This window comes from Pipistrellus hanaki (assembly GCF_964339955.1).
Source record: "Pipistrellus hanaki genome assembly, chromosome: 11".
In the NCBI taxonomy this organism is placed as follows: Eukaryota; Metazoa; Chordata; class Mammalia; order Chiroptera; family Vespertilionidae; genus Pipistrellus; species Pipistrellus hanaki.
Window position 1 is genome coordinate 26739476 of NC_140513.1, and position 25878 is coordinate 26765353.

Consider the following 25878-nt stretch of genomic DNA (forward strand, 5'->3'; position numbering starts at 1 on the left):
CGTTGCTGAACATTGCGGTTTTAAACTGCAAGCCACACTCCAAACCAATTAAACCAGAAGCTCTGGAGGCTGGACCGAGGCATCAGTTATTGTTTAAAACTCCCCCAGATGATTCCACAATGCAGCCCAAAGGTGAAGGGAATGGTTCTGTTTACAACTTCTGCAGGGTGTAGGCGGGTGGCTGAAGGAACAGGGTTCCCATCCACGATCCCGGCACCGGGGGCTTAAAGAAAGTGTGTGCCATGCCTGTCTGCGCTCCTTCCAGACCAGGGCAGCACTCCAAGTCCCAGACCCTGCCCCTCGGGGTCTCCAGAAAGAGCCTTGGGCTGGAAGGCAGGGTTCTCCTGGGCCAGATCACTGCTGTGTGGCCTTGGCACGATTTCCCCTCCCGGAGACTCAATTCCCTTAAGAGAAGAAGGGAAACAAAGAGCATTCTGGCCAGCCTGGCGTTGTCCACAAGCCCTGTCCTCACCTGAAAGTGGGAAGGACACTCGGTGGCATCAGGTCTCCTGGGTTGTGTGGCCTATGGTTCCCACACAGGAACAGTCTTCCCGAGGAAACAGGTCCAGAAGGGATGGGGCCAGACTCCACAGACCATCCCACCCTTCCAGGCCCTGGGGCTCCTAACTGCGGCGGCCTCTCTCCTGCCATAGCTGTTTATTACCCTGAGCAGCGATGAGGCACCGGGAGGGACCACAGAGGTGTGTGGAGCCTGCGCATACATGCTGCACATGGAAGTCTGGAGAAGCCAAGGACACAAAGCCACGTACACGCTCCCTCCCGGCCCCTTTAGCCCCTGTGGGCTGGAGCAGAGCCAAGCTGCAGCCACTCCACAAAGCCAGGGTTCTGGCCAGCAGCCCATGGTCTGGCCGCTGACCACTGGGACCGGGATCCTGCTCCCCCCCGCTCCCCACCAAACACCCAGGGCCCAGGCTTGGTGAGCTGACGCCCTATGGGTGGTGGTGAGGGGGCCTCTGGCCTTCTCCAAATCCTCAGCCACAGACAAGTGCCTGGGAGTTTTAATTGTTTTTCTTAAATTGGGATGCTTTTGTTACTCCAGGAGTGAGAGAATCCATTAGACAAGACATAACCCTTAGTGTTAATTTTGTTCAGAGATGTAGAGGAGATGATTTTTATCCTTAAGTTTTTCACATCCGTGGACAAAGGAAAGTCGTGGTTGAGGCTGTGCCTTCAGCCGTTAACCCAGAACTCCCGAGGGTTAGCGTTCACACGCCTCTGGCATTAGAATATGTGATTATAAAGTTTGAGAAGTTTTATTGATCCCACATCTGCCCAAACCATAGGCTCTGGTTCTCTTGGGCAGAAAGGCCTTGAGGTCAGTGTGGTCAGGCGATGACTACTGTCGCCCTGTCCTTCGGTCTCAGGCGGTAATGAACTTCAGGAAGTGCCCTCAGTCTCTCCGCAGCCTGAAAGGGGAAGAGGGAGGGTAAGAGCTGCCCAGAAGGGTGGTATGGAGCTCTGTGTGCCTAAGAGACACTGAAGGAGGGCTTGTAGGACCAGGAGGCTGGTGGTAAGGATTGCTGGAATAACCAGAGGAGGAAGGAGTTGAGCGGCTCCTGGGGCCTTCAGAATGCCTAGGTTATAGGGATTCTCGAGGTCCCGATTGCTGGGATCTTTTGAGGAAATGGGAGAGAAGAGGGGACCTAGGATGCTCCGAGTCTTGACCTGCTCAGGAGTGAGGTCCCTCTGAGCCTGGGCAAGCATTTCGTAGCCAACCATGAATTTCCGCACAGTGGCAGAGCGCAGGAGAGGAGGGTAGTAGTGAGCGTGCAGCTGCCAGTGGTCCCAGTTGGCTCCGGCCTCTGGTCCTGTGGGAGCCCCTGAGAGGAAGAAGGCAGAGACAGTAGAAACAGCCCTTTCCTAGTTCTACAGCCTAGCCATGATCCCCCGACCCCATAACTAGGCAAGGTACTCGAAAACTATATTTCCCAGCATTCTCTGCCAGAGAGCAGACCAGGCATTGGAAAGCTTACCAAGCCCCTGCTCCAGCCTCAGGCCTAGCAGCCCTGCTCCGGACATTTCCCCCAGCAAGAGCTCAAAGGCCTGCCAGGGGCTGCAGTCCCCCAGGCTGGGCCACGGTAGCCCCCAGATGATGTTAGGGCTAGATATGGGTGCTCAGAGAGCCTCACCGTGCCAGCCCATGGAGTAGGGAAAGGATGTCTCAAACAGGTTGTCGTACTTGGTCAAGAGCTTCTTCATGATGCAGGCTAGATCTGGAAGCAAAGCCTGACTCTCAGCCTGGGGCCTGGATGTTTGCCCTACCAGAGCAACCCCCCGATCCAGAGCCTGGTCCCCCCCTCCCCGCAGCGAGGAGGCTCGAGGAGGCTCACCATCCCGCTCCTCGGGCGTCAGCTCCGGCAGCCGCCGCACATGCCGGCGGGGGAGCAGCAGTGTCTGGAAGGGCCACACTGCCCAGAAGGGGACCAGCACTAACCAGTGCTCACTGGTTAGGACCAGACGCTCCTGAGCAAACCAGATGGAGATGAGGTCATCAGGCGGGCGTTGGTGGTCAGCAAACAGGCAAAGGGAAGCAGAAGGGAAAAAATGTACTCAGAGTCTTACAGTTTCCCACCACCGTCACCATTATCACCCTGGTCTAAGACACCACCACCTTTCGTTGATCACTGCTATGGCCTCCTGACAAGTCTCTCTTCTATTATCCTTCGACCCTTCCCCTTCACACACCTGTCTCTTTCGAGGCGTGAGGTTAGAGACCCCTGGGGACAGGGCCTAGCTTTCTCCCACCTTCCTGAGCAGCTCCTGGCGGCCATATTCCATTAACAGGGGCTCTCCGTGCTGACTCCGATAGGCTTGCTGAGATTTCTCCTCGCGCTGGGCAATATCTGGCAGGAAGCTGCTGGCCCACACCTGTCAGAGAGCAGAAGAGAGAGAGAAAAAAAAGGCAGGTCCCTCATCCCCAATCCTCCGCATCAGTAGCATATTCCCTCTGTCCCATCTCCTACTTCAGTTCCCCTCCCCACAGTGCTGGCTTAGACTCAGCCTAGAAATGTACTGGAGCCCCCGACACACCTACCTGGCAGTGGGGGTGAGGGTTGGAACAACCCATCATGGCTCCTTTGTTTTCAAAGATCTATTGAGTAGGAGGGTAGGGGTGGGGGTTAGGGAGTTTTAGTAGCCAAGAAGACACCAAGTCAACCCTTCCAAACCACACCCTGTGGAAATAGGAATGCCAGTTCCCAGAACCAAAGCTGCACCACCCCCTCCCTGCTCATCCAGGGGAGGGGGTCACCTCACAGACCTGTACCCAAGGGTACCGGGCACCCAGATCCTCTGTGATTGAGGCCCACACATCGATGACAGTCCGGATCTCAGGGATTGACATGAGTGGCAGTGTCACATCCGACCAGGGGTGGAAGCACAAGACCTTACTATGTAGTGCGGGAGGGAGGGATGACAGAAACATAGGGCTTGGACGTGCTAGGGGCAGGGTCCAACCCCAGCGCTCGGTCTCTGGGACATGGGTTGAAGGTTATAAAGAGAGGAAATCCATAGTTACCAAACGCCTCGAGCAGCCTCGGCTACAAAAAGCGGGTGATCACTGGGTCCTGAGATAAAAGGGTATCATTCTCTGCAACAGAAGTCCCCCCACAAAGTCCAGCCTCCTTCCCTCCCCAAAAGCAGTAGAGCCAAGTTACCTGGATCGGGGGCATCCGGCTGCAGAGCTGGAAAGTCATTGTCAAACAGGAAAGTGCCCTCGTACTGGGGATTCACCTGCAGACAAGGGTGAGCTAGAAGTAGTCACGGCCCCCTACCACCAGTCACCTGGTGGGCTTCAATGACGGACAGGGTACAAGAGGGTGGGGAAGGCCCACTCTGGGGTCAAAAAGACCTGATGAGATATGACCCAGACCCGGAAGGAAGTTCACTGCCCTCTGGGTGAGGGGCAGCTCTGAGCGGGAGCACTTCCCCTGGCCCAGCCTGCAGAGCGAGGCTCTCAAGGCTTACCTCCCCGTTGGCCCGCGTGGCCCCCGGGCACAGAGGGTTGCGGGGGTCATGGCGGGGCACCCTCTCCGGGGGCGAGGGCTCTACTTGCCCCTGCCAGGGTCGCTTCATACGGTGAGCTGACACCAGCACCCACTCATCCTGCAGCGGGTTGTAGCGGATATGCTGATGCTCTGGGGGCCAGGAGACAAGATCAGTCAGCAAAGCTCTCTGTCCACCTCTCCAGTGGACCTCACCCCCACCCCCACCCCCACCCACCCCCGCAGGCCCAAGCTCGGAGGCACCTCCTGGGCCCATCTGGCTCAGGAACTAAAGGACCGGGCCAGGGCGTTCCCAGTGCACATGAGTGTGCAATCCCACAAGGGTGTGTCTCTTCGCCCTCGGGCCTGGCCGGGTGGGCGCGCCCCCCTGGGGGCACGGACGACAAGGTCCTAAGGGCGGAGAGGGCTGGGCTCCGCGTCCCCGCGCGTCCCCGCCGCCCCAGATACCGCTCGCCCGGAAGGTGGCGGTGGCGTCCGGCTCGGACGCCCGCTGGCGCCGCTCGGGATCCGCTCCGGGGCCTGCTCCGCCGCGCGACATGAGGCCAACGTCGGGACCTCCGGGAGCGTCTGCCCCCCTGCCGGGCACCCACCTAGGCCAGGCCAGCCCCGCCTCGCCCCCCGGTGATTGGCCGGTCGCCAGCACGTGACTGTCGGAGGGGCCGACCGGCCACCAAGGGGCGGGACTCAGGGCGACCTAGCGCTATAGGGGGCGACTGGGATAATTCCGTGGCCAAAGTCAGTCCCTGGGGGAAAATCTCTGTGAAAACTGCTGCTTCCTGCAGATCCCTCGGCTTCGGATGCCTACGAGATTTCTTTACTGCTTTCAGGCATCGTTTGGTCATTCATTCATTCATTCAGCAAATATTTACTGAGTCTCTACCCTGGGCCAGGCACCGAGGCTGCGTGTGAGGCCAAGGCATGCCCCTGTGTGCACCAGTCAGGCATGGCCTCTGCCCTCCTGGAGCTTATGATCTAGGGCAAAGGAAAGGTATAACCCTGGATCCGCAATTACCTCACTTACCTGCCCCGTGACTGTGGTGGGGGAGGAGAGGCAGTTGGAGGGATGGGAGAGGGTGGTGCTGAAGCAGAACCCTGGCCTCAAATATCCCCTGGAGGAGTGTGCACTACACTAGAATCATCCCCGACAGTCAGCAGAAACAGGTTTGGGGAAATAGGACTAAGTAACTGTGAATGAAAAGGGGGCTATGCAACACGCCTGGCAAGTTCCAGGGTGGAAGGTGCACGCGGCAGGCAGGCCTGGCAAGTTCAGTGACTGAAAGTAACTGTGAAAGAAAAGAGCCACATGCTAACCTGACAGGCTCAGGGAAGGCCTGCGGGGCAGGCCTAGCAAGTTCAGTGACTGAAAGTAAGTACACAGGATGGTCCGATCACAAGCTCCTAACTGGACAGTTTCTAGCGGGTAATCATGTCCCAGACCTACAGCTAAAGGTCAACCTTTTTACCTCAAGTGAGCTCTATGCATTGTCCTTGTGCATCTAGGATAGCATAACTTTGAAATGTCAGAGTAATTTTCTTTCTCAGGCCCTTTGATGGCACAACCACAGGCCTCAGAACACAAGATCATCAGACCCCTCATTGTTTTCTTGTTCCTGGAATACCATCTCTATGTACAGTGAATGTTAATTATTAGCTATAGTGTACCCACCAATGTACAAGAAGTATGTGTTCCTCCGTTTTGCTGTTTATCCAGACCTGGAGATTTCTCTGCTTTGCTTTCTCCTGCCTCTTTAATTTACCACCAATGGACTTAATGTAGCTCCTTTACATTTCTCCTTTGATTCTAAATGCTTAAAAGGAACAGCGAAACTGCCATTCTGTTGTGCATTTTCTCAACCCATTTAGATTTTACTTCTGGGCACATCCTAAAAATTTGGCTCAAATAAACTCTTACAAAACTTTTCTAAAGGTTTGGACATTCTTTTGTTGACATAACCATCTCTCTCTTTCTGTGTGTGTGTGTGTGTGTGTGTGTGTGTGTATTACATGCACACATCAAAAGCAAAAGAAGTGGGTGAGGTAAGAGGTATAAGAAATCTGAACATGTGAGAAAGACAGGACTATCAGTAACTCTGGCCACCGTCTGGGTGGGACCGAGAGGCTTACACACCCCTTTTTCTTCTCCAACTTTTCCCTGAATCAAACCAATTGGTTAACATTAGAATAAAATTCAAATTAATTCTTCACTGGCATTCTTTCTTTCTTTCTTTCTTTCTTTTTTAATAAATGTTTTTATTGATTTTTAGAGAAAGAGGAAGGGCATGTGTCCTGAGGGGAATCTTGCCAGCAGCCTTTTGGTGCACAGGACGTCACTAAAAAAAAATCTAAATATTGAGTGAACATTTTTCCCATTTCATAGTGGGAAACAGAGGCTTCAAGGTCATCCAGGGGACAAGTGGCCAACCTAGGATTTGAACTCAAATTTCCAGTCTCTTCCCACTGCTCTAAAACGCCTCTGAGACTTAGGTGATACTCAAGATAGAAAAATAGTGGACTGGAATCTGGGCAGTAGCAGGAAGGCCCCTTCCCCCAAGCCAGATGTTTTGTGGCTCAGACACAAAAACTGGGTCATTGGTCATTTACCTAATCTCTGCCCTAGGGTCCTCTGACTGAAATCTGGAGAGGCCACCGGGTAGGAGGCAGGAAGCAGGGAGCTGAAAAATGGAGGTGGGGAGTACCTGTCCCACTGGCTACTCCTGGTTGTGGGGGAAAGGGATAGAAGATCTGCTTTTCTACTCTCTCAGGTGTCTTTGTTGTTTGAGTGATTGGATTTCAGAGGCAGCCCCATTTTTTCAAGAACACAGCGTTTCAGTGACACTCCCAGGATCATGCCAAGTCACTCCTGACCCCTTCAGAAACATCTCTTCAGGACTATCACCAAACCTCTCCTTTCTCTGTGTCTCTCCGAGGTCAGGTTCTGGGGGATGTGGAGAATGGCTGAGATGGGGCCCATCCAGCCACTTCCCTTCAAGATCCCAGAAGTGTGATCTCTTCAATGATATTTAGGGAAGGTGTGTGTGATGCCTGATTACTTAGTCCCCTTCCTTAGACCCTCTTAAGGCTATGGAGTGGAAGAAACTTTCCTCTATCCTTCTAGGTTCTTCAGGCTGGCTTAATAAAAGATTAACAAGAGAAAACAATGGAATTTAATTACATATGTGCATATAACATGAGAGAGTCAGAGACCCCACATGCATGAGAGGTTCAGAGACAGAAAGTTAAAATGAGGTATACATGGCATTCTGAGCTAAGGATGAGGTAAGGCATGTTGGGTCTTCAGAGGGGAGGGAGGTCATTGCAGGATAGAGCAGCAGTTCAGTAATTAGAAGTTTGCCCTGGCATATAGATAGGTCATGAAAAGTTATTTCTGGTAATAACTCTTATTATGAGCAAGGCCCCAAATTCAAATTCTTTAAGGAAGAGGTAATAGTTTTTCGTGAGCCCACAGGGTCTTGATTACCTTCAGTTCATAATAATTCATGTATCAAAGTGACATGCCTTGGGGAGTCCTGTTCTGAACCCTTCCAAGGCCAAAGGACAATTGGGTGTTTGTTTTTTTGTTTTTGTGTTAATATTGTGTGTAGGAAAAGCTTTCTGAAAGACCAGGTAGGGGAACTGCAGGCCTAGATAGTCCCAGAAGGCTTTACGTAGAATTGAGGGGCAGAAAGCAGATTTTTGGGCTAGTCCTTATTATTCGAAGTTCTTAGAGAATGGTCAGCTCAGAAGTATCACAGAAACTAGAGTCAATAATAAATAAATAAATAAATAAATAAATAAATAAATAAATAATAAAAACACATCTCATCAATTCTGCATTCTTCTTCAGATAATCACTTCATTACCTTTCCTTTCTTGGCCAAGTTTCTCAAAAAATAGTGCAACTTCCCAGCCTCTACCCTTATCTGCATAGTATACTATAACATGTCTTTTGCCCTATATTAATCAGGGTAAGTAATCTTAGTTGCTATAACAAAGAATACCCAAGCTTAGCACCATACATAGTCCATGGTGGGTAGAAAGAGAGCTCTATCCCAGGCAGCATTCAGAATTCTCCACTAACTAGTTATTTCAATATAATTATGAAAATAGGTCAGGGAAGAGAGAGAATGTAAGAAATTTCACGGAAGATCTTAGGAGCCAGAACTGGAAGTGGCATACATCATTTCTGCTTATACTTCATTAGCCAGAACATAATCGCATGGCCTTATTTAATAATCAATTAGAGTAGACTATGGAATGTAATCTGGCTGCATACCCTACTGAGAAAGCTAACCACCATTTCTCATCATTGTACTGGATGGAATACTCAATTATATTTGACTGTGTTAACCCTTCATTTCATTACTCTCATGTTTGAGGCCATGTTCCTCCAGTTCCCTTCTCCTTTGTTTTATTTATATAACTAACACATATGACACCACATGCCAGATATTAACTGCTTTAAAAATATTAATTCACTTAATATTCATCACAATGAAGGTATGTACTATGAGATAGGTACTTTTTATTCATCCCATTTTACTGATGGGAGAACCAAGTCACAAGAACTTAAGTAACTTGGCCAACATCACACAATTAGTAGGTGGCAGGAGCCAGGCTTTTAATCCAGGCAATTGAGTCCAGAGATTTTTTTCCTTGACATTGCACAATGCTGCCCTTTTCTCTCTTTTGTTTCTCTTCTGCTTTATTACTCCCCTACCATAACCGTTGTTGGTTTACAGGGACTCCTCTCACATTTTGTGCTTCAGAATAATTCATTGTAGGCCCCTGGAGGCCCAGGCTTCTCCTCATTGCCTTTGCTCTTGGAGTGGGTCTCAGTGTCTGGAATGCCCTTCCCATTTCTCTCTCATTCTCTCTCTCTCTCTCTCTCTCTCTCTCTCTCTCTCTCTATATATATATATATATATATATATATATATATATATATATATATATGGAAGGGAGAGGGAGGGAGAGATAGAAACATAAAAAATGAGAGAGGCCGAAGCTGGTTTGGCTCAGTGGTAGAGCGTCGGTCTGCGGACTGAAAGGTCCCAGGTTCGATTCCGGTCAAGGGCATGTACATTGGTTACGGGCACATCCCCGGTAGGGGGTGTGCAAGAGGCAGCTGGTCGATGTTTCTCTCTCATCGACGTTTCTAGCTCTCTATTTCTCTCCCTTTCTCCCTGTTAAAAATCAATAAAATATATATTTAAAAATAAATAAATAAATAAAAGAGAAAAAAAATGAGAGAGAATCATTGATTGACTGCAACCCGGGCGACTTGGAATCGAACCGTGACCTCCTAGTTCATAGGTGGACACTCAACTACTGAGCCGCGCCGGCCAGGCCCTTCCCAACTTTCTTTTTCTTTTTATTTTCGGCATTTAAATTTTCTTATCATATTTTTTTAATTGTTTAAGGTATTACAAATAGTAGTACATATGTCTCTTCCCCCGCCCCACTGACCTCCCCCGCCCCGGCCTCCCCTATCCCTCCACCCACGCACTTGCCCCCTCGCCCCCAGTGTCTTGCGTCTGCTGGTTGTGCCTATATGCGTGCCTACAAGTCCTTCGGTTCCTCCCTATCTTTCTTAAAGACCCCGCTCAGATGTCACCGCCTCCAGGAAGTCTCCCGTGACATTCCCGGGCTGAAGCGCCCCCTCGCACCCTCTGCGCTAGCCGAGGCGGGCCTTCAGCATTGGGAGTCCTGCTTCCGGGCTCGCCGGGCTCACTAGTTAGTGAGTCCAGGGCGGCTCCCTTTCTGGGTCTCACAGCCTCCAGCCCCTAACCTATGTGGGATGGCGCTATGAGAGGTTCTACCTAGATGTCCTACTGCAGGCAGCTGGGAGGGCCCGGTTCCGCCCCATTTGCAATGTGCCCACGGCGCCGCCCCACGTCCATGGGTGCTCCCCGCCCCCCGTACGAAAGTGGTACAGCCCAAGGGGGCGGGGCCCGGCCTCCCGGGCAGCTCCGATTGGCCAGGGAGAGCCGTACCACGGCGGTGGCGGGGCAACAGGACGCGGGCGGCGGGCGGTGGGCTGCCAGGCGGTGGGAAGCGGAGCCTCGGGCCCAGCTGGCTTCTGTGCGGCCGAGTGGTGCCCGCTGCCCGCAGGAATGCAGTGGGCCGTGGGCCGGCGGTGGGTGTGGGCCGCGCTGCTCCTGGCCGCCGCGGCCGTGCTGGCCCAGGCGGTGTGGCTGTGGCTGGGCACGCAGAGTTTCGTCTTCCAGCACGAAGAGATCGCGCAGCTGGCGCGGCAGTACGCGGGTGAGCGGGCGATCGGGCGGGCTGATGCACGGATGGAGGGCTGGGAAGGCCCGGTCCGAACCGGGGGTCCCGGGGACGTCGTCTCCTAATTCGGGACCGGTGCCGGCTCTTAACGGTGTGACTCTTCTGCCCCCGCCAGGGTTGGACCACGAGCTGGCCTTCTCTCGGCTCATCGTGGAGCTGCGGCGGCTGCACCCAGGCCACGTGCTGCCCGACGAGGAGCTGCAGTGGGTGTTCGTGAACGCGGGCGGCTGGATGGGCGCCATGTGCCTCCTGCATGCCTCGCTGTCGGAGTACGTGCTGCTGTTCGGCACCGCCCTCGGCTCTAGGGGCCACTCTGGTCAGTGCTGGCGGCGGCGGGCCGGACTGGGAGGCTGGGGGTGTACAAGGGCCCATGGACCCTCCTTTCTGTTGTGCCAACCCGTGCAATGGCGTGGGATACTCTGATATTTGGTGTGTCCATCTGATTGTCCCGCAGGACGCTACTGGGCTGAGATCTCGGACACCATAATCTCCGGCACCTTCCACCAGTGGAGAGAGGGCACGACCAAGAGTGAGGTCTTCTACCCAGGTGGGTAGGGCGGTTCTGCCAGAGAAGTGGCTTCCTTCGTTGTGGTATGCTCATAGTTGGGGGAGGGAGCCATGGCATGCGGAAGGGGTGCATTGAGGGACCCTCTCCCTTTGTCCCCCCCATCCTCTAGATAAGCCACAGGTAGTTAGTTGAGGCCGGACGTAGGGCCCCGGTTGCTTTCCTCTGTCAAAAGGAAACAAAACAAAAGAGTTTCTTGTTAAATGTTCATCTGATTTTTATCTGCTGAGACACTTGTACTCATCATTTTCCAGCAATTGTTGGGGAAACAGTTGGGTGATCAGAAATGTTTTCTTATCTCCAAAAGCAAGGCAGATTGTTGTCTCCCACCCCCGTTTTTTTTTTTTTTTTAATCCTCACCCAAGGATATGCTTTTATTGATTTTAGAGAGAGAGGAAGGGAAAGAGATAGAGAAACATCCATTGACTGCCCCCCATACCCACCCCGACTGGGGATCGAACCCACGACCTTTTGTTATACAAGACCATACTCCAACCAACTGAGCCACACTGGCCACGCTGTCTTCCTTTTTTATAATAGTGAAATATTTTACATAAAACGTAGAGGTATGGATTTCCAACTAAGTTTGAGGTTGTGTTAAAGCACAGCAGGCATTGTAATTGAACAGTTACATTTCTCAGAAAGCCTCACAAATCTTATAACCACCCCTCTGTATCTAACTGGCCCAAATTTAGCTAAATTTCTGCTTGACATGACTGAGGCTTGGGAATGACCCCTGTATACAGTGGCCCACAGTCAGTAGGTGCTCCTCCTTGGCTTCCTTCAAGAGAGGATATGAGCCAGGTGAAGCCACAGAGGAAAATTTAGGAGTCGCCATCTTGGCCTCTTACCCCTCCAGATAGGGGACTTGGCCAATGAGGTCAGACTTTTTCCTTTCCTTAAACGCTCCTTACCATTCGATAGCCCATGGGCCAGGGAGGGGGCAACCATGGAAGGACAGGGCTGGGCTCCTCACATGGGTGCTCCCTATCCCCCAGGGGAGACAGTGGTGCACGGGCCTGGAGAGGCGACAGCTGTGGAGTGGGGGCCAAACACATGGATGGTGGAGTATGGCCGGGGAGTCATCCCATCTACCTTGACCTTCGCTCTGGCGGACACCGTCTTCAGCACCCAGGACTTCCTCACCCTCTTCTACACTCTTCGCGCCTATGCCCGGGGACTCCGGCTTGAGCTCACTACCTACCTCTTCGGCCAGGACCCCTGAGTAGCCGGGCCTGAAGGAGGACCTGTGGGTGGACAGGAGCGGGCAGGCCCGCACACACCCACTTGCTGGAGCCCATGTGAAAAAATGGACCTACAATATATGTAGAGTTCCTGGTATCAAGTAGGGACATACATGCTTATACCACCGAACACAGGGACTTATGGGAACATATGGGACACACATTCAGATCATGAATCCCCATGTACACCAGGGGGTCCAGTCATGTTCAAACATAACACAAGCTTGACTCATTAACTCAGGCCTTTCTAGAGCTTCCCTTCGCCCAGTCAGAGCTCTGGAGTTAGGGCTGGTGGGGTATTATACTCTGCCAGGATTTTACCCCTCAACCCAGCAGCAGTTGGGGAAAGGATGAGGAAGAAGAGGAGTTGCCTTTGGAGGTCCCCTTCACCTGCAGCTACCATGCGCTTTCTTTCCCTTGATCTCCCTGTCCTCACCATATGCCTTACCCCTGCTCTGTTCCCCTGCTATGCAAGTCCCCTCATGGCCTGTCCTCCATCCTCAGCAACCACGTCAGTCGGGGAGCCAGGAGAATGGAGGATGCTGAGGTCAGGGTCCATTCTATCCTGAAAGACGACTCTTCTTCCCTCAGGAGTATGGTGGGGTGGCTGATCTCAGACTAGGGCCCACCCTGATGAGAAATCCTGAAGATGTGGGCCTAGACCCAAGGGATCATCCCTGGCCTAGAGAGAAGGCCTTTTCTGTGTGTGTGCGCCCACACACATACACACACACACCCATCACAGCTTTCAGACACTACCGGCATTTTCTGTCCATCTGACTGTTAATAAAGACTTGTTGAACAGTTCCATTTCTTTGTGTATCTGAGCAGCAAGAAAACATGCGGTATGATTGAGTTTGTCTTTATACTTTAGTGTGCACACAATCACCCAGGAGGCTCATTGACTACAGATTACTGTGCCCAAGTCCCCAGAGGTTCAATTCTGGGTTGAGGCCTTGAGATCACTATGTTTAATAAGATCCTTTCCACAAGTTTTGAATGTGACAGTTTAAGAAATTCAGGGCTGGATGAGGTATGTATCTTGATCTTGCTTCTGCCATTGCAGGCCTGGAAACAGCCTTGGGAGTCCTGCCCTGTATAGCCACGAGATGGCAGTGTGTACCCACTTTTGAGGCGATCTGAAAGAGAACTGGTCATTTTCCATTTGCTTGCCTCTGTGTTTCCAGACAGAAGTTTCTCTCCAGTCTGCCTTCTGCAGGACCCCTCTCCTGTGGGGAGGCTCCTGGGGGTGGAGTGCAGGTGGTATCTGAGGTAGTGTGGGAAAGAGGTGCCCAAGGTGTACTCCCAGGGACCTTGCACTTGCCCTCTTAAATTTTGTGCTCTGGTTGCATCACTTGTCCCATCCTGCTGGCCCTGCTCTGAGGGTAAGGCCCAGATCACTCTTAGAATTCCTGGTATATTGAAAAATGAAAGGAACATGATTACAAAAATTCTATATTCTAGAAAGTTGACATTCTAATGAACAAAAATACAGGAGACTGCATGTATAACCACTTGTAAGCAACATCAAGTCTAAATTTGTGGATCTGAATGAATATAAGGTTCAGGCAAGATTGCCATCCTGACATCTGTCATAGTCACCACCATCTTGGCCATGACAGAGCCTGGCTGGGGCCTCTCCATAGATTGTGGGTTGTAAAGTCAAGCATTCAAGGATTTCTCCCACCCTAAAACCCAGCTCTGCCTCTAGGTTCATCCCACATCTATCAGGGATGTCCAGCTCCCCTGTCATCCCTTCCTCTCACATGTACTAGATTCCCAGGGTCCTCCTCATCTCTGTTAAGCCCAGAATTGTTTCTTCCCAACTTTCATTTGAGACAATCACTCTTAAAATACTTGTTTTCCAGTACATTTCTCCTTTACTAGATCCTAACCTGTCCAACCTCTGTTGACTTGCCAGGACTTAATCCTCAAAGTTCTGTCTACACCCCTCTCTGGTGCTCTCAATCATTTTAAGACTTTAAATAGCATCTGTGTCTTCCCTCCTCCCAGTTCTATTGAGCTATAATTGACATATAATGTTAGTTTAAGGTGTACAACATGGTGATATACGTATACATTGTGAAATGGTTACCACAATAAGTTTAGCGCCTCACAATGACATTTCTTTTTAAATGAGAACTTTCAAGATCTACACTCTTAGCAACTTTCAAATATATAGTGTAGTATTAACTATAGTTACTATGTTGTACATTACATCTCCAGGACTTACTTCTCTTACAACTGGAAGTTTGTGCCTTTGGACCACATTCAACCATATCATCCATCTCGGGCCTCTGGCATCTACCAATCTGTTGTCTCTAAGAGTTTGTTCTTTTGAGATTCCACATATAAGTGAGAACATGGAGTATTTGTCTTCCTGGCTTATTTCACAGCATAATGTCCTCAAGGATGAATGGATAAAGAAAATGTGATCTATATAATGGAATATCATTCAGCCATAAAAAAGAAATCCTGCCCAGACCGGTTTGGCTCAATGGATAGAGCGTCGGCTTGGGTACTGAAAGGTCCCGGGTTCGATTCCGGTCAAGGACATGTACCTTGGTTGCGGGCATATCCCCAGTAGGGGTGTGCAAGAGGCAACTGATCGATGACTCTCTCTCATCGATGTTTCTAACTCTCTATCTCTCTCCCTTCCTCTCTGTACAAAATCAATAAAATATATTTAAAAAAAAAAAAAAGAAATCCTGTCATTTGCAACATCATGGAAGGTCCTTGAGGACCATCTATATGATTCAACTCCTAATTTCTTGTCTCAGCCTAAACCTCTTCTCTGACCTCCAGATATCAGCTTCACATATCTGACTGCCAACATCTCCACCTGGTTGTCTAATTGGCATCTCAAACTTAAAATGTCCAACATAAAGTTATTTCTCCCAATCCTGTACCTCCTACAGGCTTTACTGTCTCAGTTAAGTATACCTCCATTTACCTACCTGCCCAGGCCAAAAGCCAGGGAGTCATCTTGAATACCTCTTATTCTCTCACATCTCATATTCAGGACATCAACAGAGCATGTCAGCTCTATCTTTGAAACATTCAGAATCTAACCACCCTTGTTCAAGCTGTCAACATCTTGCATGGATGACTGCAATGGCCTGATTGATCCGCAGGCTTGCGTGCTGTGCATGGGGTTCACCACGCAACAGCTAGACTCAGCCTTCCACTCTGTGCAGACATTTCTATCAGCTTCCCACTCATTGTTTTTACTGCCTCCAGGAACCTACGCCAAGGTCCATGTTACCTCTGACCATATATCTCACCACTCACCTCAGCCACCCTTGCTTTTTTTTTTACTTTTACTTTTTGACAAAACAAGCAAACTTCCACCATTGGATAGTTGCATCTACTATTCTGTCTGTAGTGTTCTCTAGGTATCTTCCTGGCTCTATTCTTCCACGCCTTCCCAATTCAGTTCCTGCTCTGAGTCCTTCCCTTAATCTGTGAATTAGATGCCCTCCTGTGGTGGTTTTTAAATACCTCCATAGCCTGGCCAGTGTAGTTCAGTGGTTGAGCATTGACCTGTGAACCAGGAGGTCATGGTTCAATTCCTGGTCAGGGCACATGCCCAAGTTGCAGGCTTGATCCCCAGTGTGGGGCAGGTAAGAGACAGCCAATCAGTGATTCTCATCACTAATGTTTATCTGTCCCTCTCCCTTCCTCTCTGATATATATATATATATATATATACCCATAAATATTTTTATATTTCTCCCTTTAAGAAATGAATCCTAATTCCCTTACCCTTTAATGTGAGCTGGACATAGTTACGTTGTTGGTTTTTTTTAACATATAAAAATCTCTACCCTCTGCCCTCTAGTCCCCAGGAGACTCCCAAGCCATGTTTGTCTGCCTCTGCACATTCAGTGGTTCTCCACTCTGGGCTCAGCCTTAGAGAGGGCTTGACTGCCCCAGAACTCACCACATAAAGCTATGTAGGGGATGGCATCAATACTGGCTGGACCACCAAGGCTTCCTGGTGGGGAGGGTGTCTGACACTCAGGTCTGAAATCCGAGTGGGAGGACCCTGGAGTGAGCCAAAGGTGTGAGCAGAACTGAGCCTTAGTGTGGCCAAGGGTGGGCCAAAGAGAGCAAGGACTTAGGACCACAGTGGGATCCAGGCTGGGGACAAAGGTAGAGGCGGGAGATAGGGAGAGCGAGGGTCACCCTGGTCTGAGAGGAGAGGACTGGTTGGGGGGAGGGGAGAGTCACACCTGAATTTCTGCCTCTTGGGGAATCTTGGCCTGGGAGGAATCTTGCCTCACTGGGTATGAGGTCAGGGCGTGATCCTCTGTGCTGGGTTGAGTTTGACATAGCAGTTTCACACCCGGGTCAGGTGTCATCACACGACATCACCTCCAGGTGGCCCTCCTGCTTTTGGTAGGGTGATTCCCTTAGATACAGGAAGAAACTGGGATATGTATGAGGGTGCCAGAGAGGAATGGGGTCCACACTGCTCAGAGCAGGAAAGATGACCTGCCATCAGGACCCCCAAATAAGGAACAGCATCTGGCGGTAAGGGGGGGTAGGGTAGGCCTGAATCAGTGGGCAGAAGGGGTCTGGAGATACAGACTAGAGAGTCACACACATGAGTGAAGATGCTAAAATGCTGATCACTGTTGAAATGTGTGATGAGTATCGCTCTTTTAGTGTATGAGCTTGAAGATGTCTGTAATAAAGCATCCAGAAGAGCTTTAAAAAGAAAAAAAAGAAGAAAGAAAAGAAAAAGAAAAAAGAAAAACAGCAAAGCCCGGCTGACCTGGCTCTGGTTGATCAGTTACCTATGAACCAGGAGGTTATGGTTCGATTCCCATTCAGGGCACATGTCTGGGTTTCGGGCTTGATCCCCAGTGTTGGGTGTTCAGGAGGCAGCAAATCAATGATTCTCATCATTGACGTTTCTATCTCCCTTCCTCTCTGAATAAAAAATATATTTATAAGAAACCTGTGTGGCTGTGTATCTCCATGTAGTATGTGTACCTGCGGCAGGTATGGAATCAGTCAGTGCAGAGATGTCCCAGTGTGTGTACACAGGCGTGCGTCCACCACCATAAGCACATATTGTACAAACCGCAGCATCAGGAGAAGTGTCAGTTCTGTCCAGGCCTTCCGCACCCGCCCCAACATCCTTTGGAGCGACGCCCCTCAGGAGCTCAGCCATCAGCGCTGTGGTGACCTGCAGTGTCCCGTTAACTCAGTATGTGAACCCGGGCAGCAGTGTGCCTGAACTTGGATGGGGTATGTTGGTGTGTGAGCACAGTTGCCTGTGTGTGAATGCCAGGCACTCACTGAGTGTGGGTGTCTGAGCGCCCTGGTCCCCAGTCCAATAGCGGTGGATTCCTCCTTCTCCTTTGCACGATCCCCACCTGCTCCCCAGCGCCCCCTCCCCCGAGGAACCTGGCTGTGCGGAAGGTGGGAGACACCTGTTGGGGGGCTGGGAGCGACAGAGCCCATCGGGGCCTCTCTCCCGGCGTCCCCGCCCGCCCTGCCCCGCTCCGGTCCCGCCCCCGCGGCCTCTCGGAGCAGAGCTGAGAGCGCACGGCGGCCAGCGGAGCGCACGGCGGCGGGAGCGCACAGCGGAGACCCAGCGCGGGAACCGAGCGGAGGCAGCGGCCGCCCCGGAGGCGGGCGCAGAGGGAGAGCCGTGGAGACGCCGGGGCCGGCGGGCCGCGCCAAGCTGGTGAGTGCAGCCGCGGGGTGCCAGAAGCCAGAAAGCGGGCATGGAGACTCCTCAGTCCCCTGCTCACCCTGTCCGGGACTCTGTGCCCGCCCGCCGCCCTCTATTCCTGCACTTCCACTCCTTGGCTCTAGTTCTCTGTGTCTCTGCGGCTCTAGTTCTCTGTGTCTCTGCCGTGTCTGCTTTCCCTGTGCCGGTCTGTCCCCTCCACGGTCTCGCCCTGTCTCTTTTTCATCTCTTCTGTCTCTGTCTCCTGCAGCGTCTGTCTTTCCCGTTCTCTCTCAAGCCCTGGCCCCCTAATTGTCTCTCTGTCTCTGTCTCTGTCTCTCTGGACTGCCTGTTACTCAGATCTTTGATATTTATCTCTTGCTCCCTTCTTTCTCTTATCTCCCCTGTCTCTCTACCTAGTGTCTGTATCTCTGTCAATCTCATCTCTGTCTCTCCATTCTTGAATCTGCCTGATATCTCCATCTTGGTCTCTCTCGGTCTCTGTCTCTTCCCACCTTTGTCTCTCCTTGTCTCTCTGTCCCATCTTGATTTCTATCACCTTGTCATGGTCTCCTCTCTCTCTCTCTCTCTCTCTCTCTCTCTCTCTCTCTCTCTCTCTCTCTCTCTCTCTCTCTCCTCCATCTCTCTCTCTGTTTCTTGGTCCTTGTCATCCTCTTTGGCTCGCTCTCTGCCTGTCCTCCATCAACGCCCATTCCTGTCTCTTGGGCTTTGTCTCTCTTGCTCTGTCTACCCCTCTGTCAATCTCTGAGAAAGCCATCTTTCTGTCCTTTTCCTTATGGCCTCCCTGCTCTTCCCAAACCCATGACCATCTCCCCTCGTGTTGGGGGTTGCAGGCGCAGCAGGGCCCAGCCACCATAATGCCCTCTCCCACAGGCGGCCCTCTCTTCCGGGCCCCGCCTGGTGCCCCCGCCCTCGCCAGCGGGGGGACTGCGCCTGGAAGCTGTGATGGAAGCCCTGCAGAGGCAGCAGGCCGCCAGGCTGGCCCAGGGGATGAAGCCACTGGCCCCTCCACGCCCACCGCACCCACCGCCACCTCCACCACCGCCACCACAGCCTCCCCTGCCTGGCCCTGGGATTCTGCAGGCCCTTGAGAGGGCCTCGGGGAAGGTCGGGACTGAGAAAGAGGAGGATACCGGAGAGGATGAGGAGGGGGAGGAAGCTGGAGCCGAGAAAGAGGCAGCTGAGGAGAGTCCTCCAGGAACCCAGGGTCCCAGCTCACCTTCCAGCCAGCCCCCTGGACCTCAGCCCCATGAGTGGACCTACGAGGAACAGTTCAAGCAGGTAGGAGCCCCTCATGTCAGGCCCCCCTCTCTTCCTCCTTTCTGAGCAAAAGCAGAGCCTGGCCCTGAGTAGCCTACCCACCCCTGCTGCCCTCTGGAAAGACAGAGACAGAGACCTGGAGAGAGACAGTGGGAAGATTGAAGGACAGTGACAGGAAGGAAGAGGTAGGCACCCGGAGCACAGAGACAGGGAAAGAAGTGCATAGGCAAATAGTAAGAGGTGCCGGAGACACCCAGAAACATGGAGGCCGGCAGATGGGAGGCTTTTGGTGAGGTCAGAAGGGAAAGTGGGAGGGATGTAGGAGCCCTTAAGAATTCTGAGGATGGGGAATCTGGGGACTAGGCATTCTAATGTCAGCAGCATCCTACTCTAACTTCTCACACACCAAGTCACAAGGTCATATTTTAGCGACCTGTGGGAGTGTCTTGGGCTGCCTACTTCTGGCTTTGGAAGTAGAATGGAGGTTGCCCCTCTTTTGGTATCCCCATCATCTCTTCTCTGTCACATTCCCCCCATCCCAATCCTCTGACTGCCTGAGAGCTATGAGTGACAGTTCCCAGCCTGTGACAGCCACTACAGGCGCAGTGTGACTAACGGGCCATTGTGTGCATCTGGGAGCCACAAGATCTTACTCGTAGGGCTGTGTTTGAGTTCTTCCTCCTTACCGAACCCATTGGGATGTTATTCTAAGGCACTGCTCCAGGCTGTCATCATGAAGCATTCAGCAGGGCTGTGACTCTAGGTGTGCTATTCTGGAGGTGGTACCTGTAGGGCAGGCACGTCAAACGCGTGGCCAGCGGGCCGCATGTTTATTTAAACAGTGTAGGGTGTTAGTCTTGGGTATTTCCCAGAACTGTTCACCTGAGGTTGGTAGTCTGTGACATTAGTGTATAAAGGAGGTTACTCGGGACTGTGTTACTCTGGAGATATGGCTCTGGCGACTGTTCCTCCTGGGTATAAATCTGGGGATTATTACTTAGAGAGGGTGTATGTTATTTGTGGGCATCCATCTAAGGGCTCAGTGCTTGTGGGAGCATAGATCTAAAGGTGAATCTCTGAGGTTTGTTACTAATGGGGTTTTTTACCAAGTTTTTATTGGGGGACTGAGTGTTACCTATAGGTGTTCCTCAGGGACTCTTACTCTGGGGTAAATGGCTATTATTGTAGGGACTGCTCCTCCGGGTGGTGTTTGGGAAGTGATATTGGAGGGGAGGCTGCAGGTGGCTGGGAATGTGTGGGATTACCCCCTGGGCCTTTCAAGTCCTGACCCCACCAGTCCTGGGTGGTGCGGGGCCATTGCCTCTGTGGCAGCTTCTGTAGTGGGAAGGTCACTCACTGTCCCTGGAAGGAGATCAGACTAGACGGTGGGGGCCCTAGGTTTCCATCCTGAAGCTTCTGAGCATCCATCCTGCCTGAGGGATGGGTGAGAGTCATTGTCCCCAACTCTGGCAGAGATGTGACAGGCAAGAAGCCCTTGCAGGAATGACCAAGAGTGAATGAGATAGACCTGTCAGTGTCCTCAGTGGGGAACACAGCTCCAGTTTGACTCCCTCCCTGCACTCTGCACTCCCAGGAGGGCAAGCTGAGCCTCCTCAGCTTCCTCTCTTCCCCTGCTCCCCAGTTGGGCGCTTGACCTGCCCAGGGCACTAGCTGTAGAGGGCCCCTGCACCCAGGGAGAGAGGGCCCAACGTTTGGGAGTTCACATTTCAGATCCTTCTTACCCCTTCAGCTGGGGACTCTTATTCAAGGTACAACCTGGGTTGGGGTCACAGGGGGAGGGAGGTGAGCAGAGCTGGAAAATGACCTGTCCTTCCCCAGCTGTACGAGCTCGATGCAGACCCCAAGAGGAAGGAATTTCTGGACGACCTGTTTAGCTTCATGCAGAAGAGGGGTGAGTGTGGTGACGTAAGGTTTGAGGACGGGAGACCTCAGGGTTCAGTCCCCAGCCTGGGTCCTCCCTGCAGAGGCCTGCGCTGGGCAGCACCTATCCTCTGGACCCTCAATAGCGTCTTTAACCTCTGACCCTGCCCTCCTCCTCCACCCAGCAATTAATTAGTGGCCAGCCCACTGGCAGGTTAATGAGTGTGGGATCAATTGGGAAGGTGGGAAGGGGAACTGGTGGGGGGCTGGCCTGATGGGAGGGGGCTTCCCACGACTAGGGGGCTGGGGACGCCTTGGCCCTCTTTTGCTGACCCTTCTTCCAGCCTCGTCTCTCCCCAGTTTCCCCTCGCTCCGGGCAGGGGACACCCAGCGTGCTCTGCAGCAGAAAGGACTGGGGTTAGACTGCAGGAAGGACTTCTCCAGGGGTAGGCCGAGAGCCGTGTGTGCGTTGGGGCTGTGGAGGAGGAGGAGGAGGAGGAGGAGGAGGAGGAGGAGGAGGAGGAGGAAGAGTCAGGGTGGGTGGCCGTCCATCACTTAGGCTTCTCCCCAGATTCATGGGTCCAAAGACTGACTCATTATCTCTCTCTACAAAGCTAATTAACTCACTCCGAGCGTGGCCTGATAAGCTGCTAATTAACTGGCTGCACGGAGTCCCCCTCCCCAGCGCAGAAGCTGGCCAAAGTCCCTCAGGCCCCGCCCCAGCCAGGCCCCGCACCCCTGAGGGTTCACTCCTAAGGAGGGACCCTCATTGGGGCCCAGATCCTTTTGTCCCCCAGGGAGACCTAGTCACTGTGGTCCCCGTGTACCCTCCCTGCCCCTTTCTTGGGGTCTCCCCTCCACTGGAGGTTGGGAGGTAGGCTGGCCAGAGCAGACCCTCTCACTTCCCCCACCAGGCCCAGAGCCATGCCTCCCTCAAGTCTTCCCTCCCTCGAGTCCTGCCTCCCTCCGCTCCCTCTGCAGGGGGAGGGGGTCTCCCGGGGCCGATAATTTCTCCCCATTAATCAGGCCGCAGCTAATTGTTCGGGTCCAAAGGCGGCAGCGGAAGGGGACGGGATCGGTAAGGAATTAACTGGGGCCCATCGCTCAGCGCAGACAGGCCCCTTTGTCAGGACTGGCCGGCGGGGGCGGGCTGCGCGGGCTGCGGAGTCGGCCAGCCGGGGCTGGGCCGCTTCTCCCTCCACCGCCCTCCGGCTTCGCCCCGCCGGCCGCTGCTCAGGGGAGTCCGGCTGCTCAGCACCGTCAGGAGGTCCTTCTTATGGTCTACCCCAGGGGTCGGCAGACTGAAGCTTGGGGACCAAATCTAGCCTCCTGAGAGTTAAGAATGCCATTGTATTTTTAAATAGTGTAAAAACCTCACTTCCAGACGTGTGAAATTCGAATTTCAGCGTCCATAAACGACGTTTTATTGGGACAGAGCTGCCCAGCTGCTTTCAGCTACCATGCAGGGCGGAGTCGCTCTGGAGAGACCGTTGGGCCCATAAAGCCAGGACATCGCACATCCGGCCCTTTGCAGAAGTTTGCCTGCCCCGGGTCTAGCCTCCGGCGCCTCCTTGGGGCTCTCCGGGCTCTGCCTAGAATACCACCTCCCTCCCACCTCCCCTTCCTTTCCTTTCTCCGTGCCCCGCCCTGTACCCCCCCCCCCCACCTCGTCCCCGCAGCTCACTGCTCCAGCCCCCGCCCCCTCCCCGCACCCCAGGATGCCCGGAGGCTGGGTCCTCTCCTGCGGCCTGACTCCGCTCCCCACCCCGCACCAGGGACGCCGGTGAACCGCGTGCCCATCATGGCGAAGCAGGTGCTGGACCTGTACGCGCTGTTCCGCCTGGTGACGGCCAAAGGCGGCCTGGTGGAGGTCATCAACCGCAAGGTGTGGCGCGAGGTCACGCGCGGCCTCAGCCTGCCCACCACCATCACCTCGGCCGCCTTCACGCTCCGCACCCAGTGAGGCCCGGCGGGGGGGTAGGGGAATGTGGGGGTGGAGGGAGTGCGAGGCGGCTCCGGGTCCCGATCGCGGGGCGCCGCTTCCCCAGCGCACACGCCCCCCTTCCGCCCGCAGGTACATGAAGTATCTGTACCCGTACGAGTGCGAGACGCGCGCGCTCAGCTCCCCCGGGGAGCTCCAGGCCGCCATCGACAGCAACCGGCGCGAGGGCCGTCGCCAGGCTTACACCGCCGCCCCGCTCTTCGGCTCCACCCGGCCGCCCCCTCGGGGCACCCCGGGCCCCGCCTCCGTGCCCGGCTCCGCCCTGCCAGCGCCCCCGCCCGGCCCCCGCCCCGCCCAGGCCTCCGCCTCCAGGCTGCCGGCGCTCGCCTGCGCGCAGCTGAGCCCGAGCCCCATTAAGAAAGGTGTGAGGGGGCGAGGCGCTGGGGTTTTTATGGGGCTCTGAGACCCAGGGGGTACGCTGAGATATAGGGAACATTAACATAGGGGACAATGAAGTGCGGGAGGCGTGGAGGGACGGGGCAGTGGGGACTGATGGGGCACTGAGATTTGATGCACTCTGATCTTAGGGGTCCTGAGGTTTGGGGTCAATGAAGCCTTGTGGACCCCGGAGTAAGGGTTACTGTGGTAAGCGGCTGAAGGTCCTTTATCCAAAGCAATTCCATTTACACCTGTCCACCCAGGGTTCCTATTTGCATGTGGTTTGTGCCTTCTGTGACCTGGGTTATTTAACAACTGAGAACAGGAGATCCTCCAAATTTTGGGCCAATTTAGACATATATTGGCACTTTGAGTCCTAGACGATGTGGCTCAGTTGGTTGGATCGTACTCCTGTACACCAGAGGGTGATGGGTTCTATTGACACATACCTGGGTTACAGAGGCAACTGATTCTCTCATTCTCTCTCTCTCTCTCTCTCTCTCTCTCTCTCTCTCTCTCTCTCTCTCTTTCTCTCCCCCCCCCCCCCCATCTCTCTATCTAAGTAACAACAAATCAACATATTGGCCTTTTGGGCTCTCCAGTTTCAGAGCCTCTAGGCTGAGACTCCGGATGGGAGTGGAGATTGAACATGGTGCTTGAACTTGGGTGACTGACCTCCCTCGGTGCCAGGCCTGGGGAGGGAACTAAATGCAGAGACTGACGTGATTGGGTCAGGGGAGCTGAATTGCCTGTTTTTCCAGAAGAGAGTGGAATCCCAGCTCCTCGACTGGCACTGCCTATGGGCCTGGCCCTGGGACCTGCACGGGAGAAGCTGGCACCAGAGGAGCCTCCAGAGAAGAGGGCTGTGCTGATGGGGCCCATGGAGCCACCTCAACCTGGTGCACCCCCGAGTTTTCTGCCCCATGGCAAGGTTCCCCTAAGGGGTGAGGAAGGGCTTGTTGCTAATAGGGTTTTGGGCCTGTGCACGGTGGGAGGACAGACCCATTACCTGACAGGCATTGGAGGTGGGGCAGGCAGATCCCTAAATAGACAACTGTGTGGTTACAGGTGTGAGGCTGAAGTCGGGGGTATCTATGGAGATGGAGGGGGGAGGTTGTAAGTCTGAAATGTGATTCCCAAAAATGTGACTCCCCTGCTCCCTCCTGGACAGAAGAGCAGCTGGATGGGCCTCTCAATCTGGCGGGCACTGGTATCAGCAGTATCAACATGGCCCTAGAGATCAACGGGGTGGTCTACACAGGTATGGGTACTGCATGCTGTCTGCACTGGCATGGGGTCAGGGGTATTTACATTGGCGTGGGGATTTTAGACTTTTTCTACTTACATGAGATTCAGGGATATCCAAACTTGCATGGGTAATATGGGGTTCAGGGGATTGCTGCATTGGCATGGGTTAAAGGGTCTGTCCACATGGCATTGGGGTCAAGGCATGACCCTCTATAAGTACCATGGTTACCATGGGATGTCAGCCTTGTCATGGGCCTATCTATCAGTGTAAATATTGTTTACCTGTTTGAGGGTATCTATGTTAGCATAGAAGTCTCTGACTGACCCAAGGGTTTGTCCTCATTAGTTTGTGGCAGAGGTGTGTGTGGTGTAGCGATAAGGTCACTAACTTTTGTTTCCTTCTTCTGTTTCCCTGTCATTCCCTCTCCTGCTTGTATTTTCCCTCTACCATCTCCTCACCCCTTTGCCAGGCATCCTCTTTGCCCGCCGCCAGCCTGTGCCAGCTTCCCAGGGCCCAATTAACCCTGTGCCCCCAACCCCTACAGGGCCCCCTTCCAGCACCTCACCCTGAGAGGCCCCACCTTGAATTAGGAGTCCTAGCCCATTGCTGGTGGACGGGGCATGGGGGGAGACACCCCCCCCCCCACTTTGATTCTTCCAGAGGGTTCACCCTAGGACCCAGTCCTGGGAGGTGACCACTCCCCCTACATGCCATGTGGACTTGAAGCCAAAGAGTTGTTTGTTTGTTTGATGTTATATCTACCTCATTGTAAAGGGAGGGCACTTCCTCTCTGGCCAGCTCCAGCAGCATCTACCAAAGAGTCCTGCCCCTAGTAACCCCCATCATCTCCTCACTTTGTCGATGTCATGTCTAGGACCCTACCTCTTGGAGTCAGACCTGCTTCTTCTCTTCAGGAGCCATATGAAGGGTTGCATTGGGAGGTTGTGAAGGAGATGTCCCTCTGGATAATAAAGCTGTAGTCCCTCCCTTCATCCCCAGTGCCTCTTCATGTTTGTATCTGGGGGTTGGAAAAGGAATTATGTGGTTTACAGGCTGCATTGGGCCAAGGGTTCTCAGAGGGAAGACAGAACAGCAAAGGCCTATGAGAATAGAAGAGCTCGGTCTCATGAGTCAGACTGCCGGGGTTCAAATCCTGATTCTGCCACTGTAGTACTGAGTGGTCCCACCGTTTGAACCTTATTAGACTCTAAAAGGTTATGGTATCTATTGATCTAAAGTAGGGGTGTCGAACTCAATCAGAGAAGGGGCCAAAATCTAA

General features: G+C 53.1%; 3 protein-coding genes across 5 annotated transcripts; 2 read left to right on the forward strand and 1 right to left on the reverse strand.

Moving 5' to 3' along the window:
* Positions 1-1255: 1255 nt before the first annotated feature.
* On the reverse strand, positions 1256-4980 carry GALT (galactose-1-phosphate uridylyltransferase). Its single transcript, XM_084898852.1, has 11 exons — positions 4473-4980; positions 3988-4157; positions 3678-3753; positions 3539-3587; positions 3281-3410; positions 3056-3112; positions 2767-2889; positions 2352-2484; positions 2151-2234; positions 1687-1841; positions 1256-1427 (listed from the first exon to the last, which is right to left on the reverse strand). The coding sequence occupies exons 1-11, from the start codon at positions 4561-4563 to the stop codon at positions 1347-1349; spliced, it is 1149 nt and encodes a 382-aa protein (XP_084754978.1). The 5' UTR covers positions 4564-4980; the 3' UTR covers positions 1256-1346.
* A 5023-nt stretch (positions 4981-10003) lies between these two features.
* SIGMAR1 (sigma non-opioid intracellular receptor 1) lies at positions 10004-12932 on the forward strand. The gene is made up of 4 exons (XM_084898539.1): positions 10004-10289; positions 10429-10629; positions 10768-10860; positions 11877-12932. Exons 1-4 carry the CDS (start codon positions 10139-10141, stop codon positions 12101-12103), a joined length of 672 nt encoding a protein of 223 aa, XP_084754665.1. The 5' UTR covers positions 10004-10138; the 3' UTR covers positions 12104-12932.
* Positions 12933-17761: 4829 nt separating this feature from the next.
* On the forward strand, positions 17762-25169 carry ARID3C (AT-rich interaction domain 3C; the record flags this gene model as incomplete). 3 transcript variants are annotated; one of them, XM_084898465.1, is made up of 8 exons in its annotated part: positions 17762-17823; positions 18703-19110; positions 20929-21001; positions 22746-22929; positions 23045-23334; positions 24112-24294; positions 24522-24611; positions 25069-25169. In XM_084898465.1, 7 exons carry the CDS (start codon positions 18775-18777, stop codon positions 25167-25169), a joined length of 1257 nt encoding a protein of 418 aa, XP_084754591.1. The 3 variants fall into 3 exon arrangements, with proteins under 3 accessions (XP_084754591.1, XP_084754589.1, XP_084754590.1); XM_084898463.1 differs by lacking the exons at positions 17762-17823; positions 24522-24611 and having other exon boundaries at positions 18775-19110; XM_084898464.1 differs by lacking the exons at positions 17762-17823; positions 24112-24294 and having other exon boundaries at positions 18775-19110.
* Between the last annotated feature and the right edge of the window lie 709 nt (positions 25170-25878).

Excerpts from the sequence above, each read along its gene's own strand:
- GALT (XM_084898852.1), bottom strand. The coding sequence starts at position 4,563 with ATGTCGCGCGGCGGAGCAGGCCCCGGAGCGGATCCCGAGCGGCGCCAG. Across the intron at positions 2,235-2,351 it reads GACGCCCGAGGAGCGGGATG|ATCTAGCCTGCATCATGAAG; the intron begins GTGAGCCTCCTC and ends CTTTGCTTCCAG. Across the intron at positions 1,842-2,150 it reads CTACTCCATGGGCTGGCACG|GGGCTCCCACAGGACCAGAG; the intron begins GTGAGGCTCTCT and ends TCTTCCTCTCAG.
- SIGMAR1 (XM_084898539.1), top strand. The coding sequence starts at position 10,139 with ATGCAGTGGGCCGTGGGCCGGCGGTGGGTGTGGGCCGCGCTGCTCCTG. Across the intron at positions 10,290-10,428 it reads GCTGGCGCGGCAGTACGCGG|GGTTGGACCACGAGCTGGCC; the intron begins GTGAGCGGGCGA and ends TGCCCCCGCCAG. Across the intron at positions 10,630-10,767 it reads CGGCTCTAGGGGCCACTCTG|GACGCTACTGGGCTGAGATC; the intron begins GTCAGTGCTGGC and ends ATTGTCCCGCAG.